Genomic DNA, 12,634 nt, shown 5'->3' on the forward strand with positions numbered 1-12,634 from the left:
AGGGTACGTTTAGGGTCCAGGCTGGAATCGGGTGGGGGGACGCAGACACATACACACCCCCACATCATCCCGTCAGGTACCGCACCGAGGTATTTCCCCCAGACTCCAGTTTAGTGTCTTTTGACTTTATTTGCACCGGATTCAGCCATGGCTGAGCAAGTGCCACCCCGTGCCGCTGCCACCCCCTTCCCTCCCTCCTCTTGCTGCTCCGGGGTGCCTTTGCCACCCATGGGTGCCACGTCCTTGAGCCCACGGCGGCTCAGTCTTGTGGGTCAGCACTGCACGGCCGCCGAAATTCTTGCCCGTGCTCGTGGATCCACTTATTCGCCACTGGAAGGGACAAGGACAAGGACTCCCGTCTGCCTCTGTCCCCCTGCACCCCTTTCCGACCCCGCTCCGGTATCGGTGACGTTTTTTCCCTATTATCCCGGATTTTTCTGGGTTCCCAGCACCTCTCGCCTCCCCAGAGCTGCCCCTCCAACCCCGTGTCACCCCAGGGTGACACCGGGCACCGTCGCTCACCCCACTTGTCCCCGGCCAGGACAGGGCAGCCGGCATGCAGGGTGTCCCCGTCACCGTCCCCGTTCCTCCGCAGGTTCCACCAGAAGAGAGCTGCGTTCTGCGGAGCAGAGAGGGGGTGGGAACCCCAGGGTTTGGCACCCCAAAACCAGCCGGGAGCCCCAGAATTGGGGTTTGGAACCCCAAAACAGAGCTTGGAGCCCTGGAATTGGGGTTTGGCACCCCAAAACAGAACTGGGAGCTCTGGGATTGGGGGTTTGGCACCCCTAAAACAGAGCTGGGAGCCCCAGAATTGGGGATTGGCACCCCAAAACAGAGCTGGGAGCCCTGGAGTTGGGGTTTGGCACACCTAAAACAGAGCTGGGAGCCCTAGAATTGGGGTTTTGCACCCCAAAATAGAGCTGGGAGCCTTGGGGTTGGGGTTTGGCACCCCAAAACAGGCAGGAGCACAAGGGTTGGGGCTTGGAACCCCTAAAACAGAGCTGGGAGTGCTGGGGTTGGGGTTTGGTACCCTAAAACAGAGCCAGGAGCCCCAGAACTGGGGTTTGGCACCCCAAAACAGAGCCAGGAGCCCAAGGGCTGGGGTGTGACACCCTTAAAACAGCTGGGAGCCCTGGGGTTGAGGTTTTGGCACCCCAAAACAGAGCTGGGATCCCCAAGATTGGATTTTGGCATCCCAAAACACAGGTGGGAGCCCCAGGGTTAGGGTTTAGCACCCCAAAACAGAGCTGGGAGCTGCGGGATCAGGGTTTGGCACCCCTTGAAGGGAGCCAGGAGCCCCAGGGCTGGGGTTTGGCACCCCGAAAACAGATCAGGGAGCCCCAGGGTTGGGATTTGGCATCTGGACAGGCTTGGCCACAACTCCCCGTGAGAGACGAGACACAAGCGAGCAGTGTCCCCCCTTCCCCACTCTTGGGGGGCTCGTGCGGGTCCCCCTCACCTTAACCACGGGCACGCTGAAGTTGGCGTAGATGAAGGCGGTGGAGCCGCCAGCCTCCACTGCGCTCAGCTGGAAAAGGAGCAGAAATATGAGCCATGGGTCTCCTTCTCCCCCCTGTGATATGGCTGCTTTGCATGGGGAAACTGAGGCATGAAACCTCCCCGTGTCCCCAACCACGTTTCCCTCGCTACAGCATGGCACAAACTCTTAAAATACTCTACAGACGTTGGCATTTAACACCCCACCACGGTCTGATTTAGGGTTGCCCTCACCCATCGTTGCCCTCACCCATCTCAAACCCTGTTCACTCTGAACCCTACTGATGACCAAGCAAGTACACTCTCTCTGGGCATGGAAATGAGGGAGGACTCACGTAGATCATGACCGTGGCGATCCTGTTGCCTGACTTCATTCTGTAAAGGGGGCTCTTCCTGGACTGCCCCAAGAGCGAGGAGGTGGGGATGGTCAGTCCCTTGCTGACGCGGCTCGGCCTGGAGGCACCTCACGCCCAACAGCTCCAAGCTGCCCCCAGGGAAATCCCGCCCTCTCCCTTCTTTTCTCTCCCTCCCTCCTTCCTTCCCTCTTCCCCCACCTCCTTGCTCCCTCCCTCCCTTCCCAGGAATATCCCAGGCACCAACCCAGGGATCACCATCCCGGGACCGCCCACCTCTCCCCTGAGGACCATCCCAGGGCCCACCTCAGGAACATCTGAGGGACCATCCCAGGGACCACCTCCAGGAACATTTCAGGGAATATCCCAGGGATCATCATGGGGACACCCCCAGGGACCATCCAGGGACCTCCCCTGGGCACCATCCCAGGAGCACCACGGGGAGCGACCAAGGGCCCATCTCCAGGAACATCTGAGGGACCACCCCAGAGACCAGCCCATGGACCACCTCCAGGAACATCCCAGGGACCACCCCAGAGACCACCTCATGGACCACCTCCAGGAACATCCAAGGGACCACCCCAGGGACCATCCCAGGAGCATCCCAAGGACCATCCCAAGAGCACCACAGGAACCACCCTGGGCACCACCCCACGCACCACCCCATGATCCACCCCATGAACCACCCAGGCAGCTCCCTGACCGTGGCGTGGTCGAAGTGTGGCTCGTAGTGGCCTCCCAACCCATAGTTGACCACCTGTAGGTACTCGGCATAGGGTGGCCGCAAGTCCAGGCCGGTGACGGCAGCGATGCGCTGCTCCAACGCCCGCACCACCGGGTCGGCCGTGTCCTTCAGCCAGGCACTGCGGGAGCACCCCACCTTCAGCCCCCCCAAATTCACACGTGGCTGGGTGTGGAGGACCCAGGCCTCCCCAGCATGGTGTCACTGCCACCTCGGTGGTGGCAATGGGGCCATGGTGGTCCCGCTGGCTGGAGGCCAAGGGATGGGGTGGCTTCTACCTCTTGCTTATCCGGTACTCGGCTTTCTGCTGCTTCTCCCCAGAGGCGACCACGGACCTCTGCAGCTGGAGGACACATGGTGGGGGTTGGATGTTGCTGCAGATGGGGACCCCCCACACCAAGCAGGGACCCCAGTCAGGGTCTAAACTGGGGGGGGTTTTACCAGCTGGTTGCCAAACATCCCCACCCCAAGGTGTCCCACCAGGGTGATGGAAGCAGTGATAGCAGTTGGATCCAATGCGGTTGGGTGTCACCAAGTCAAGCCTGGCTAGGAAGGGGTTTAGGTGCATGCATGGACCTGGTTTCTCCCCAGAATCTTTTGGGGGGGCTCAGATGGAGCTCATCCCCCCCCCAGGGTCTCGCTGCAGAAGGCTTTGGCTAAGCCCTGCCTTAAAACCCCTCCTATCTCTGCATGCTCAGGGTGGTCCACCCTGGACCACCAGCTCTTGGGGCACCCTCTTCCAGGAGAGGGACATCCCTGGGGACGGGGCCAGCTCACCCAGGGCCCTGCCAACCCCTTGATGGTCTCAGCCTCGGCATCACTGATGAAATCGTGGTACAACGCCACGTAGGGTCGGATCCGGACCATCTCCTTCTTGGCAGGCTGGAGAAGGAGGTAAGGGCTGCCGTTGGTCTCGTAGGAGCAGCCGAGGTGCGGGAGATGCTCTGGGGCTGGCTGGGGAGAGAGAGGACCAAGGAGGGTGTGAGAGGTGGGACAGCAGTGGGGTGGGAGACCATGGCACTCCCCCTGCCAGCCCCACCTGCCCCCCCGGGCGCTGGCACAGCTCCTCGTAGGCGTCACGGCTCTGCAGACGGGTGCCGTTGGGGCGTCGCAGGGGTCCAGTGCTCACCGCCGTCCCCATCTCCAGCAGCTTCTTGTACTTGGCCACGTTCCTCACCACCCTTTGGTTACTGGGATCTGCCGGAGAAGTGGTGTCACCCAAAACACTGTGTCCCCATCACCCCCCTTCCCTGACATCGGTCCCTGGAGAATTACCCCACGTGGGGGCAAGAAATGGGGTGAAGGAGGCTGGTGCCATGCAGAGGTGATGGGGACATCCCAAAACCTCTCACCTCCTCCTGCTGCATCCGAGGTTGCCCCACGTACCGTAGTGGAGAAACTCCCTGGAGAGGCTCAAGGCGTGGGAGATGTTTCCAGCCTGCATGGGGGGAGCGGAGCCCGTGAGCATCCCCCTGCCCATGGTTCGGCTCCACTGGGCACCTGGGTGATGGGGATGGGCCTCACGGCCATACCATGAAGTAGGAGAAGGCAAGATGGTCCAGAGCATCCTCCAGGCTGCTCCGGTCCTCGGGGTTCCAGCTGCCATAGGAGAGGCGGAAGAGGCCGACGGCCTCCTCCAGCCAGGCGATGGAGTGGTAGTAGTCGCCCGTGTCGTAGGCCACCTGCGAGGCAGCGCACCGCCCGTCCCCACCCTGTCCCATGCCATGCCATGCCGTCCCCTCCCCTCCTGTACCATCCCATCCCACATCCACACCCCCACCCTCATCCCATCCCGACCCATCCCATCCCCTTCTCATCCCAGCCTATCCCCATGACCATCTTCATCCCAATCCCACCTTTACCCCCTCCCATCCTGTCCCTACCCTGTCCTGTCCCATCCCCATCCCCTGTCATCCCATCCCATTGCAATCCCCACCCATCCTGTTTCATCGCATCCTGTTGCTTTCCTACTCCCGTCCCCTCCCATGCCATCCCCATCCTGTCCCATCCCTTCCTTTCCTGTCCCATCCCCATCTCCATCCCTTCCTGCTCCATCCCCATTTCCATCCCCAGCCCCATCTCCACCTCCATCTCATCCCATGCCATGCCATGCCATGCCATCCCGTCCTGTCCTGTCCCATCTCAGAATCACAGAATCGCTTAGGTTGGAAAAAACCTTTAAGATCATCGAGTCCAACTGTAAACCTAGCACTGCCAAGCCCACCACTGCACCGTGTCCCTAAGCACCTCATCCACACGTCTGTTAAATACCTCCAGGGATGGCGACTCCACCACTGCCCTGGGCAGCCTGTGCCAGTGCTGGACAACCCTTTCGGTGAAGTAAAATTTCCTAATATCCAGTCTAAACCTCCCCTGGCTCAACTTGAGGCCATTTCCTCTCGTCCTATCACTTGTTACCTGGGAGAAGAGACCGACCCCACCTCCCTACACCCTCCTTTCAGGCAGCTGTAGAGAGCGATGAGGTCTCCCCTCAGTCTCCTTTTCTCCAGGCTAAACAACCCCAGGTCCCTCAGCCGCTCCCCATCAGCCTTGTGCTCCAGACCCTTCCCCAGCTTCGTTGCCCTTCTCTGGACACGCTCCAGCCCCTCCATGTCTCTCTTGGAGTGAGGGGCCCAACACTGAACACAGCATTCGAGGTGCGGCCTCACCAGTGCCAAGTACAGGGGCACGATCACTGCCGTGTTTCTGCTGCCCACGCAGGACTAGGGAAGTCCTCATCCCACCCCACCCCACCCTGTCCCATCCTATCCCACGCTCTAACACTCCATCCCAGCTCTACAGTTGACCCTCGGAGCACTCTGCCCTGGACACCAACCTCTATCAAAGCACCCAAATCCCCTCCCAGGATTTACGGACCTACTTTTACCCCCGGGCAGGGGCTGACCCCATACCCAACCAGGATGCTGGGGCAGGAGGTCTCCCCCAGGCCACCAGCTTGGCTCTTCCCTTCCCCGAGCCACGAAGCAGCAAGAAGCCCCGTTATTTGGGCGAGAGCCCAGAGGCGATGGCAGACGGGCAGATGCCTGTGGGCTGAGTCAGAGGGGCCCCTCCGCATCCGTGTGGGAAGAAAACCCAACGTCTATCCCTATGGAAGCAACATCCCGGGCTGGAAAAGCTTTGTGGGGGGCTGATGGGGTTTGCCCTCACCTTGCCCACATGGAAGCAGTCATCGGCAGAGAGGGAGACGCGCCGGCCGGGGCTGTAGAGGGGTGGGGGGCCGGTGCCGGCTCGCTGGAAGATGCCGTTGGCCATGCCCTTGACGCTGAGCGCGTAGACATCCTGCAGCCGCATCAGTGCCCGGGCAGCTCCGTCCAGGTCCTCGGCTCCAGGCAGCTCCTGCTCCACCTCCTTGAAGCCAGCATGGAGTGCTGAGGATGGGTAATGGGGTGCACGGAGGGGGATTAATGAGCTTTTGGGGTGCAATCGCCCTTACCAGCCCTCCTCCATTCCCGGGGACCCCACATGCTGCTCCTCCATCCATTCCCCTGCTCCTCCATCCATTCTCCTGCTCCTCCATCCATTCCTCTGCTCCTCCACCCATTCTCCTGCTCCTTCACCCATTCCCCTGCTCCTCCATCCATTCCCCTGCTCCTCCACCCATTCCTCTGCTCCTCCACCCATTCTCCTGCTCCTCCACCCGTTCCTCTGCTCCTCCATCCATTCCCCTGCTCCTCCATCCATTCCCCCGCTCCTCCATCCATTTCCCTGCTCCTCCACCCATTCCCCTGCTCCTCCATCCATTCCCCCGCTCCTCCACCCATTCTCCTGCTCCTCCATCCGTTCCTCTGCTCCTCCATCCGTTCCCCTGCTCCTCCATCCATTCCCCCGCTCCTCCACCCATTCCCCTGCTCCTCCACCCATTCTCCTGCTCCTCCACCCGTTCCTCTGCTCCTCCATCCATTCCCCCGCTCCTCCACCCGGTCCCCGTCACCTCCCGGCTCTCCCCAGGTGACAGAGAGGACATGCAGCCGGGCATCCCCCCCATACCCTGGATGTTCTCGGTGGCCTCGTCGCTGTAGACGACGTTGGGCCAGTCGGAGTGGAGACGCTTGATGAGGCTGAAGGCCAGCAAGGGGTTGTCCACCGAGGCCTCAGGGTCCTGGTGCAGCGCCTGGACCTTCTCATAAAACCTACAAGGCACCCACTGGGTGACACTTTGAGTGATGCTCCTGGCTGGTGACACCCCCGGGGTGGGGTCTGGGGCCTGAGCCCCCCCATAGTTGGGCAGCTTTGCCCCAGCGCCCGCTTTTTGGCCAAGCCGGAAAGCGGGGAAACCCCCATGAAGGTCGGTAGACGCCATCCCTGGTGGGTACGTGGGGATGGCCCTCGGCGGTGCTGTGACCCACATCCCCAGTCCCCACCCTAGGCTTGGGGGGACCCACAGCCCCCTCCTGCGACATGGCGGGGGGGGGGGGAGGCATGGGCGACGTCCGGGCTGTGCTCCTCATCCCCCCCCCCCCCCCGATGCCCCAAGCTCCTATTTAGGGGCACCCCCAAAAATTGGGTGCCTGGGGAGGTGGGTTACCCCCCCTGTCCCTGCCAGGGCAGCACCCACCCGTGGGGCGGGGCGGTGAGGGCTGGGGGGCGGCCGGTACCTGGCGAGGCGGCGCAGGCGGGCGCTCTCCTCCCTGAGGTAAGCTCGGAGCCGGCGGAGCAGGCGGCCCTCGGAGCCCAGCGCCCTCCGGACGCTCAGCATGGCCGTGTAGGTCTCGGCCGGGGCATGGGGCGGCAGCAGGGCCAGCAGCACCCCCAGCCCCAGCACCCACGGCCCCCCCGGCACCCCCGGCACCCCCAGCCCCCGCATCCGGCCGCGCCGCCGGGAGAGGCCGGGGGAGGGCGGAGGGGCGGGCAGGCCCCGCCTGGGGGGGGGGGCGGGGAAGGGGGTTGCCCCGGACCCGCCACGCTGGGTGGGGGGGGGTGGGGGGTGCTGGTCCCCATCCTGCCGGTCCCCATCGTGTCTGGCCCCATCCCGCCTCGGACTCATCCTGCCTGGCCCCATCCCATCCTGTCCCCGTCCCCTCCTGCCTGTCCCCATCCCGCCTTGGGCTCATCCTCCCTGGCCCCATCTTCCCTGTCCCCCTCCTGCCTGTCCCCATCCCATCCTATCCCTGTCCCCGTCCCCTCCTGTCCCCCTCCTGCCTGGCCCCATCCCATCCTATCCCTGTCCCCGTCCCCTCCTGTCCCCCTCCTGCCTGGCCCCATCCCATCCCATCCTATCACTGCCCCTGTCCCCTCCTGTCCCCATCCTGCCCATTCCCCCCCGCCTGTCCCCCTCTTGTCTGGCCCCATCCTGCCTGGCCCCATCCCATCCTATCGCTGTCCCCATCCCCTCCTGTCCCCATCCTCCCTGTCCCCATCCTCCCTGTCCCCATCCTGCCTGTCCCACTCCTGCCTGGCCCCCTCTTGTCTGTCCCCATCCTGCCCTGGCCTCATCCTGCCTGTCCCTGTCCTGTCTTGTCCTGTCCCCATCCCGTCCTGTCCCCATCCCGCCTGTCCCGGTGGGGTGAGGGTGGTGGGTCGGGGACGTCCCGCTGGGTTCCCACCAACACTGCGGGCGCTTTCACACCCTGGAAAAACCCCTTTTTGCAGAAAACCTCGTTGGAGCGGGCGCTCAGGTGCCCCATCTGTGGGGACGGCACCACGATGGCAACCCAAAATACACCCCCCCGCCAGCCGAGTGTCCCCAGTCCTCAGCCCCCCTGGAGCCTCCCGGGGAAAATGGGCCAGAACCAGCTGAATTCCCAAAGGAAAGGCCAAGAGAAGTTGGGAAATGTGGGTGCACCCGCGCCAAGGGGCCAGGGGGGTCCAGCCCTGTCCTGCACCATGGCGGGGGGGATGGGTGCGAGGACGTGATGGGTGCGAGGACGTGATGGGTGCAGAGCTTGGGGCGAGCATTGCTCTGAGATCCTCCACTCCGGGGTCTGCCTGCCACGTTCCATCACTCAGCCATGTCCCATGTCCCCGTCACTCCACCATGTCGCATGTCCCCATCATTCCATGTCCCATCGCTCAGCCATGTCCCGTGTCCCCGTCACTCAGCTCTGTCCCATGTCCCCATCACTCCACCATGTCGCATGTCCCCATTGCTCAGCCACGTCCCATGTCCCCATCGGTCCACGTCCCATGTCCCCATCGGTCCATGTCGCATGTCCCCATTGCTCAGCCACGTCCCATGTCCCCATCGGTCCATGTCGCATGTCCCCATTGCTCAGCCACGTCCCATGTCCCCATCGGTCCATGTCGCATGTCCCCATTGCTCAGCCATGTCCCACGTCCCCATCACTCAGCCACGTCCCACGTCCCCATCACTCCATGTCCCCTGTCCCCGTCACTCAGCCATGTCCCATGTCCCCATCAGTCTTTGCCCATGTCCCCACATCATTCCCCCCCCCCATTCTTCCCCACCCCACCAGTCACCCCAAGAAGCCGGACAAACACCCCGCCCCCCAACTCCTCAACCTCCCTCACCCCCTACCGCCTTCGCACGGGGCCCGTCCCTGTCCCCTGGGTCCCCGCCGGCAGCCGCCGCAGCAGGCCAAGCCGTCGCCTGTCGCTAAACCCCATCCAGCAGCACCCTCCACCCCCAAACCCCACCTCCCCGGTGCCAAACCCCATAAATACAACCCCAGGTGACACCGGCGTCCCCACACCATGCCCGTCCCGCGCCTGGCCCTGCTCCTGGCCCTGCTCCTGGCCCCCGGCCCCCGGCCCCCCACCGCCGCCATCCCCTGGGGACCCCCCGCCGATGCCGTCCCTGCCAGCGCCCGCCCTTGCGCCCAGCACACCGGCCGCTGCCGCCGCGTCTGCTTCGCCCATGAGACCCAGCGGGGACATTTTGGTTGTCCTCGGCGCTACCGGTAAGACGGGGACGCCGGGAGAGCCCCCCCTCCCCCCCCAACCCCCCCATGACCTTGGTGGGGGGGTGTCTTCTTCTCTTCCAGGTGCTGCGTGCCCAAAATGTAGCAGCAGGATGGACCGGGAGGCGACGATGCTCAGGGCCATCCCGTATCCTTCCCCAGCAGGGTCATCTCCCTCAGGATTTTCCCAATATTGGCTGGATTTCACCCGTTTTGGGAGGATTTTATTTGGCAGCACCATGGGGACGTGAGGTGGCCGTCACCGTCGGGACGCCACAACCTGTCCCCTATGGAGCGGAGTAAACCCCCCCCAACATTTGAGTGCTTTTTCCCATGGGAATATGGGGCGAAACTCCGCCTGAACCAGGAAACTGAAGAAAACAGGATTAAAAAAATGGTAAAAAAGGGGAATTCTCTCTCTGTCACGGGGGGTGGAGGCAGAAATCGCTGATATTTTAAACTAAATCACTACTTTTGGGTATTCTTCCCCAGGGGACTGGCTGCTCTCAGTGGCACCTTCTGCTTTTTTGCTGCTACCGGGTGAAAAATGCTGGGTTTTGGTGAAGCAGCGGCGTTTCGGGTGCCATGCCGGCATCCCCCCCGACCAACGCACAGCAGATCCTCCACCCCCTCCCCAGGTCACCACCAACATCTATCTGACGGGTGATTAAAAAACAAGTGTTAATTAAATAAAAGCTACGTGATGCTGAGCCTGCTGCGCATCCGAAATGTCGCCGGTGAGGTCCCGGCATTGCCACGCGCACCGGCTCTGGCTGCCGGTGGTCGGGAGTGACCCCCCCTAAAATGGCTCCATTTTAAAAAGCTTTGAGGTTCTGCTCGCCGTGGTCGGAGGTTTCCAGGGTGAAGAGGCAGAAGGCGATTTCCTCGCAGGCACTGGTTGTGCCACACTCGAACAAGCAGCCGAAAACGCCGCCGGGGCAGACGGCCAGGTCAGAATAGCCGGCCGGCCCTGGGTGCAGCACCCATGGGTGCCGCCAACCCGCCCCGTCCAGCGGCGAGGGGTTGAGATAGATGCCCAAATCACGCCGGCGGTGCCGGTCGGTGGGGTGGGAGTAGAGTAACCAAGTCGGTGCATCCCCGGTGCCGGTCGGCGCGGCGAAGCTCACCACGCTGCCCTGGCATCCCCGCGGCGGTTCGCCCAGCGCCTTGCACCGCGCCGAGCGCTCGAACCGCAGTCCGCAGTCGGTGCTGAACGCCACGGCCCGGCAACCCCGCAACGCTCGGGCGTTGCAGTAGAGTAAGGGCTGGTGGGCATCGCTCCCACCAATTTCGGCTACCTGGCACTCGCCGGTCTGCCCGCCGCCGACCAGGGCACCCTTGTGCCAGCTGCGCCCACCGTCGTCGCTGTAGAAGACGAGGGCGTGCTGCCGGGTGCAGCAAGGCAGCGGCACGACCCCGCACAAGCACCCGTGCACGTAGTAGGTGTACGCCGGCACGACCAGGCGGCCCGAATCCAGTTGTACCCCGTGGCCCGGCCCCACGGCGAAGGTGGCCCAACGGGACAAGTCGGTGCCGATGGCTTCGTCCGTCACGTCCCGCAGCGGGGTCCAGCTGTGGCCACCATCGGCGCTGGTGGCATAGCAGAGGCGAGCGGCGCTGCAGCCCCTCCAGATTTGGCATCGCTCCGTCTCTCCCCGCTCGACGCAGATGCAGAAGAGGAAGACGGTGCCGCTCGTCGCATCGTAGAGGGGACAGGGGTTCATGGTGCGGCGGCCGGGCAGCGCCAACGCCGACAGCTCCTCCACCGGACCCCACTGCCGGCAAGGAGGAAAACAGCGCTCAGCCACGGGATGCACCGGTGTCGCTGTACCCCGAAACCAGCCGGCGTTGCTCCCGGGGATGGAGGCCGCAGCTTGTTCCTACAGCCCGGACTGTTTTTTTACCTCGACCGAGGAGCCGTGCCGGTGGCCCCGCCGCAGCGCCAGGTACTTGGCGTCCTTGTCCCTGGCCGAGGAGCGCTTCTCGGCGAAGGCCAGGAAGGTGGCGGCGGGGGGGATGTAGAGCAGAGCCGGGATGCGGTAGGTGACCCCGCTCGCCTCCCGAAATAGCGTCTCCCGCGGGAAGATGAGAGGGGATCCCGGTGGCAGGGGGGGGGGGCTCTCCCCGCCATCCCCCCGCTGCGGGCAGGGTGGGAAGGTCAGATGGTAAAGGGTTAAACGCTTGCAAAACTGGGGGCGAGGGGGGGGCCTCATGCCTCCCCAGCGTGGGGGGAGAGGGACGAGGGCTCACCTTGAGGCAGGTGATGGCCTGGGACATGGTGGCCTCCCCGAGGTCCCCGCTGGGGCCTGAGCCGGGAGGAAGGGGGGGGTGAGAGCGGAGCCCCTCGGGGGGGTCACACCCCGCTGTCCTGCCTGGCCGTGGTGTCCCCATGTCCCTCTGTCCCTCTGTCCCGCAGGGGCTCCCCTCTGCCCATGACCCTACGTCCCCCCCAGTGCCACCCCCCAGGCTGTCCCCAAGGGCTCTGCACCCCTAGGGCCCCCAAGCCCCCATCCCCTTTAGCCCCCCCGGTGTCCCCAGCCCAGAGTCCCCGTGCCGTGCACGCCGCAGGCCCCCATCCCCCATGCACCCCCAATGCCCCCATGCATCCCCTCCTGCCTGGATCCCCCTGCACCCCCGTAGCCCCAGTCCCCTACACCCCTGCATGCACCGACCCCCCACACATCCCCCATGACGGGGACGCCCCCCGTGCATACCCCCGCACCCCTCATGTCCTGCCCCCCTACACCCCTGCAAGCGCCGATCTCCCCGTGCACCCCCAATGCCCGGACCCCCGGGTACCCCCTTGCACCCCTATAGCCCGACTCCCCTATGTACCCCCCACACCCCTATAGCCCGACTCCCTATGTACCCCCCGCTCCCCTATAGCCCGACCCCCTACACCCCTGCATGCCCCGATCCCCGCGTGCCCCCATGCCCGGCCCCCCCATACATCCCCCACCCCCCAGCCCCACTCCCTGCACGCACCCATCCCCCCGGCGCCCCCCATGCCCAGACCCCCCCGCACCCCTTCCCTACACCCCCGCACCCACCGCCCCCCGCACCCCGCTCCCCCCAGCCCCGCTCCCCCCCGCTCCACCGGCCGCTGCCGCCGCCGCGCCGGGGCCGCCCCGCTCCGCCCCTTCCTGGCAGCTCCGGCCCGGCCC

General features: G+C 64.3%; 2 protein-coding genes and 1 long non-coding RNA gene across 5 annotated transcripts; 1 reads left to right on the top strand and 2 right to left on the bottom strand.

Moving 5' to 3' along the window:
* Window positions 1-114: 114 nt before the first annotated feature.
* P4HA3 (prolyl 4-hydroxylase subunit alpha 3) lies at window positions 115-7,468 on the bottom strand. The gene is made up of 13 exons (XM_072850968.1): window positions 7,209-7,468; window positions 6,601-6,743; window positions 5,761-5,981; window positions 4,125-4,274; window positions 3,979-4,030; window positions 3,632-3,789; window positions 3,370-3,546; window positions 2,871-2,935; window positions 2,554-2,713; window positions 1,833-1,895; window positions 1,460-1,528; window positions 523-619; window positions 115-330 (listed from the first exon to the last, which is right to left on the bottom strand). Exons 1-13 carry the CDS (start codon window positions 7,415-7,417, stop codon window positions 260-262), a joined length of 1,635 nt encoding a protein of 544 aa, XP_072707069.1. The 5' UTR covers window positions 7,418-7,468; the 3' UTR covers window positions 115-259.
* On the top strand, window positions 6,485-10,099 carry LOC140646662 (uncharacterized). Of its 2 annotated transcripts, XR_012040517.1 has the most exons (5): window positions 6,485-6,898; window positions 8,203-8,385; window positions 9,243-9,470; window positions 9,555-9,867; window positions 9,963-10,099. It is a non-coding gene; the product is annotated as an uncharacterized lncRNA (long non-coding RNA). The 2 variants fall into 2 exon arrangements; XR_012040516.1 differs by having other exon boundaries at window positions 8,203-9,470.
* On the bottom strand, window positions 9,866-12,619 carry NEU3 (neuraminidase 3). 2 transcript variants are annotated; one of them, XM_072850970.1, is made up of 4 exons: window positions 12,568-12,619; window positions 11,721-11,776; window positions 11,375-11,608; window positions 9,866-11,245 (listed from the first exon to the last, which is right to left on the bottom strand). In XM_072850970.1, the coding sequence occupies exons 2-4, from the start codon at window positions 11,745-11,747 to the stop codon at window positions 10,286-10,288; spliced, it is 1,221 nt and encodes a 406-aa protein (XP_072707071.1). In that variant the 5' UTR covers window positions 11,748-11,776; window positions 12,568-12,619; the 3' UTR covers window positions 9,866-10,285. The 2 variants fall into 2 exon arrangements, with proteins under 2 accessions (XP_072707071.1, XP_072707070.1); XM_072850969.1 differs by lacking the exon at window positions 12,568-12,619 and having other exon boundaries at window positions 11,721-11,931.
* Between the last annotated feature and the right edge of the window lie 15 nt (window positions 12,620-12,634).

Source organism: Ciconia boyciana, chromosome 1 (genome assembly GCF_034638445.1).
Source record: "Ciconia boyciana chromosome 1, ASM3463844v1, whole genome shotgun sequence".
NCBI classification, from domain to species: domain Eukaryota; kingdom Metazoa; phylum Chordata; class Aves; order Ciconiiformes; family Ciconiidae; genus Ciconia; species Ciconia boyciana.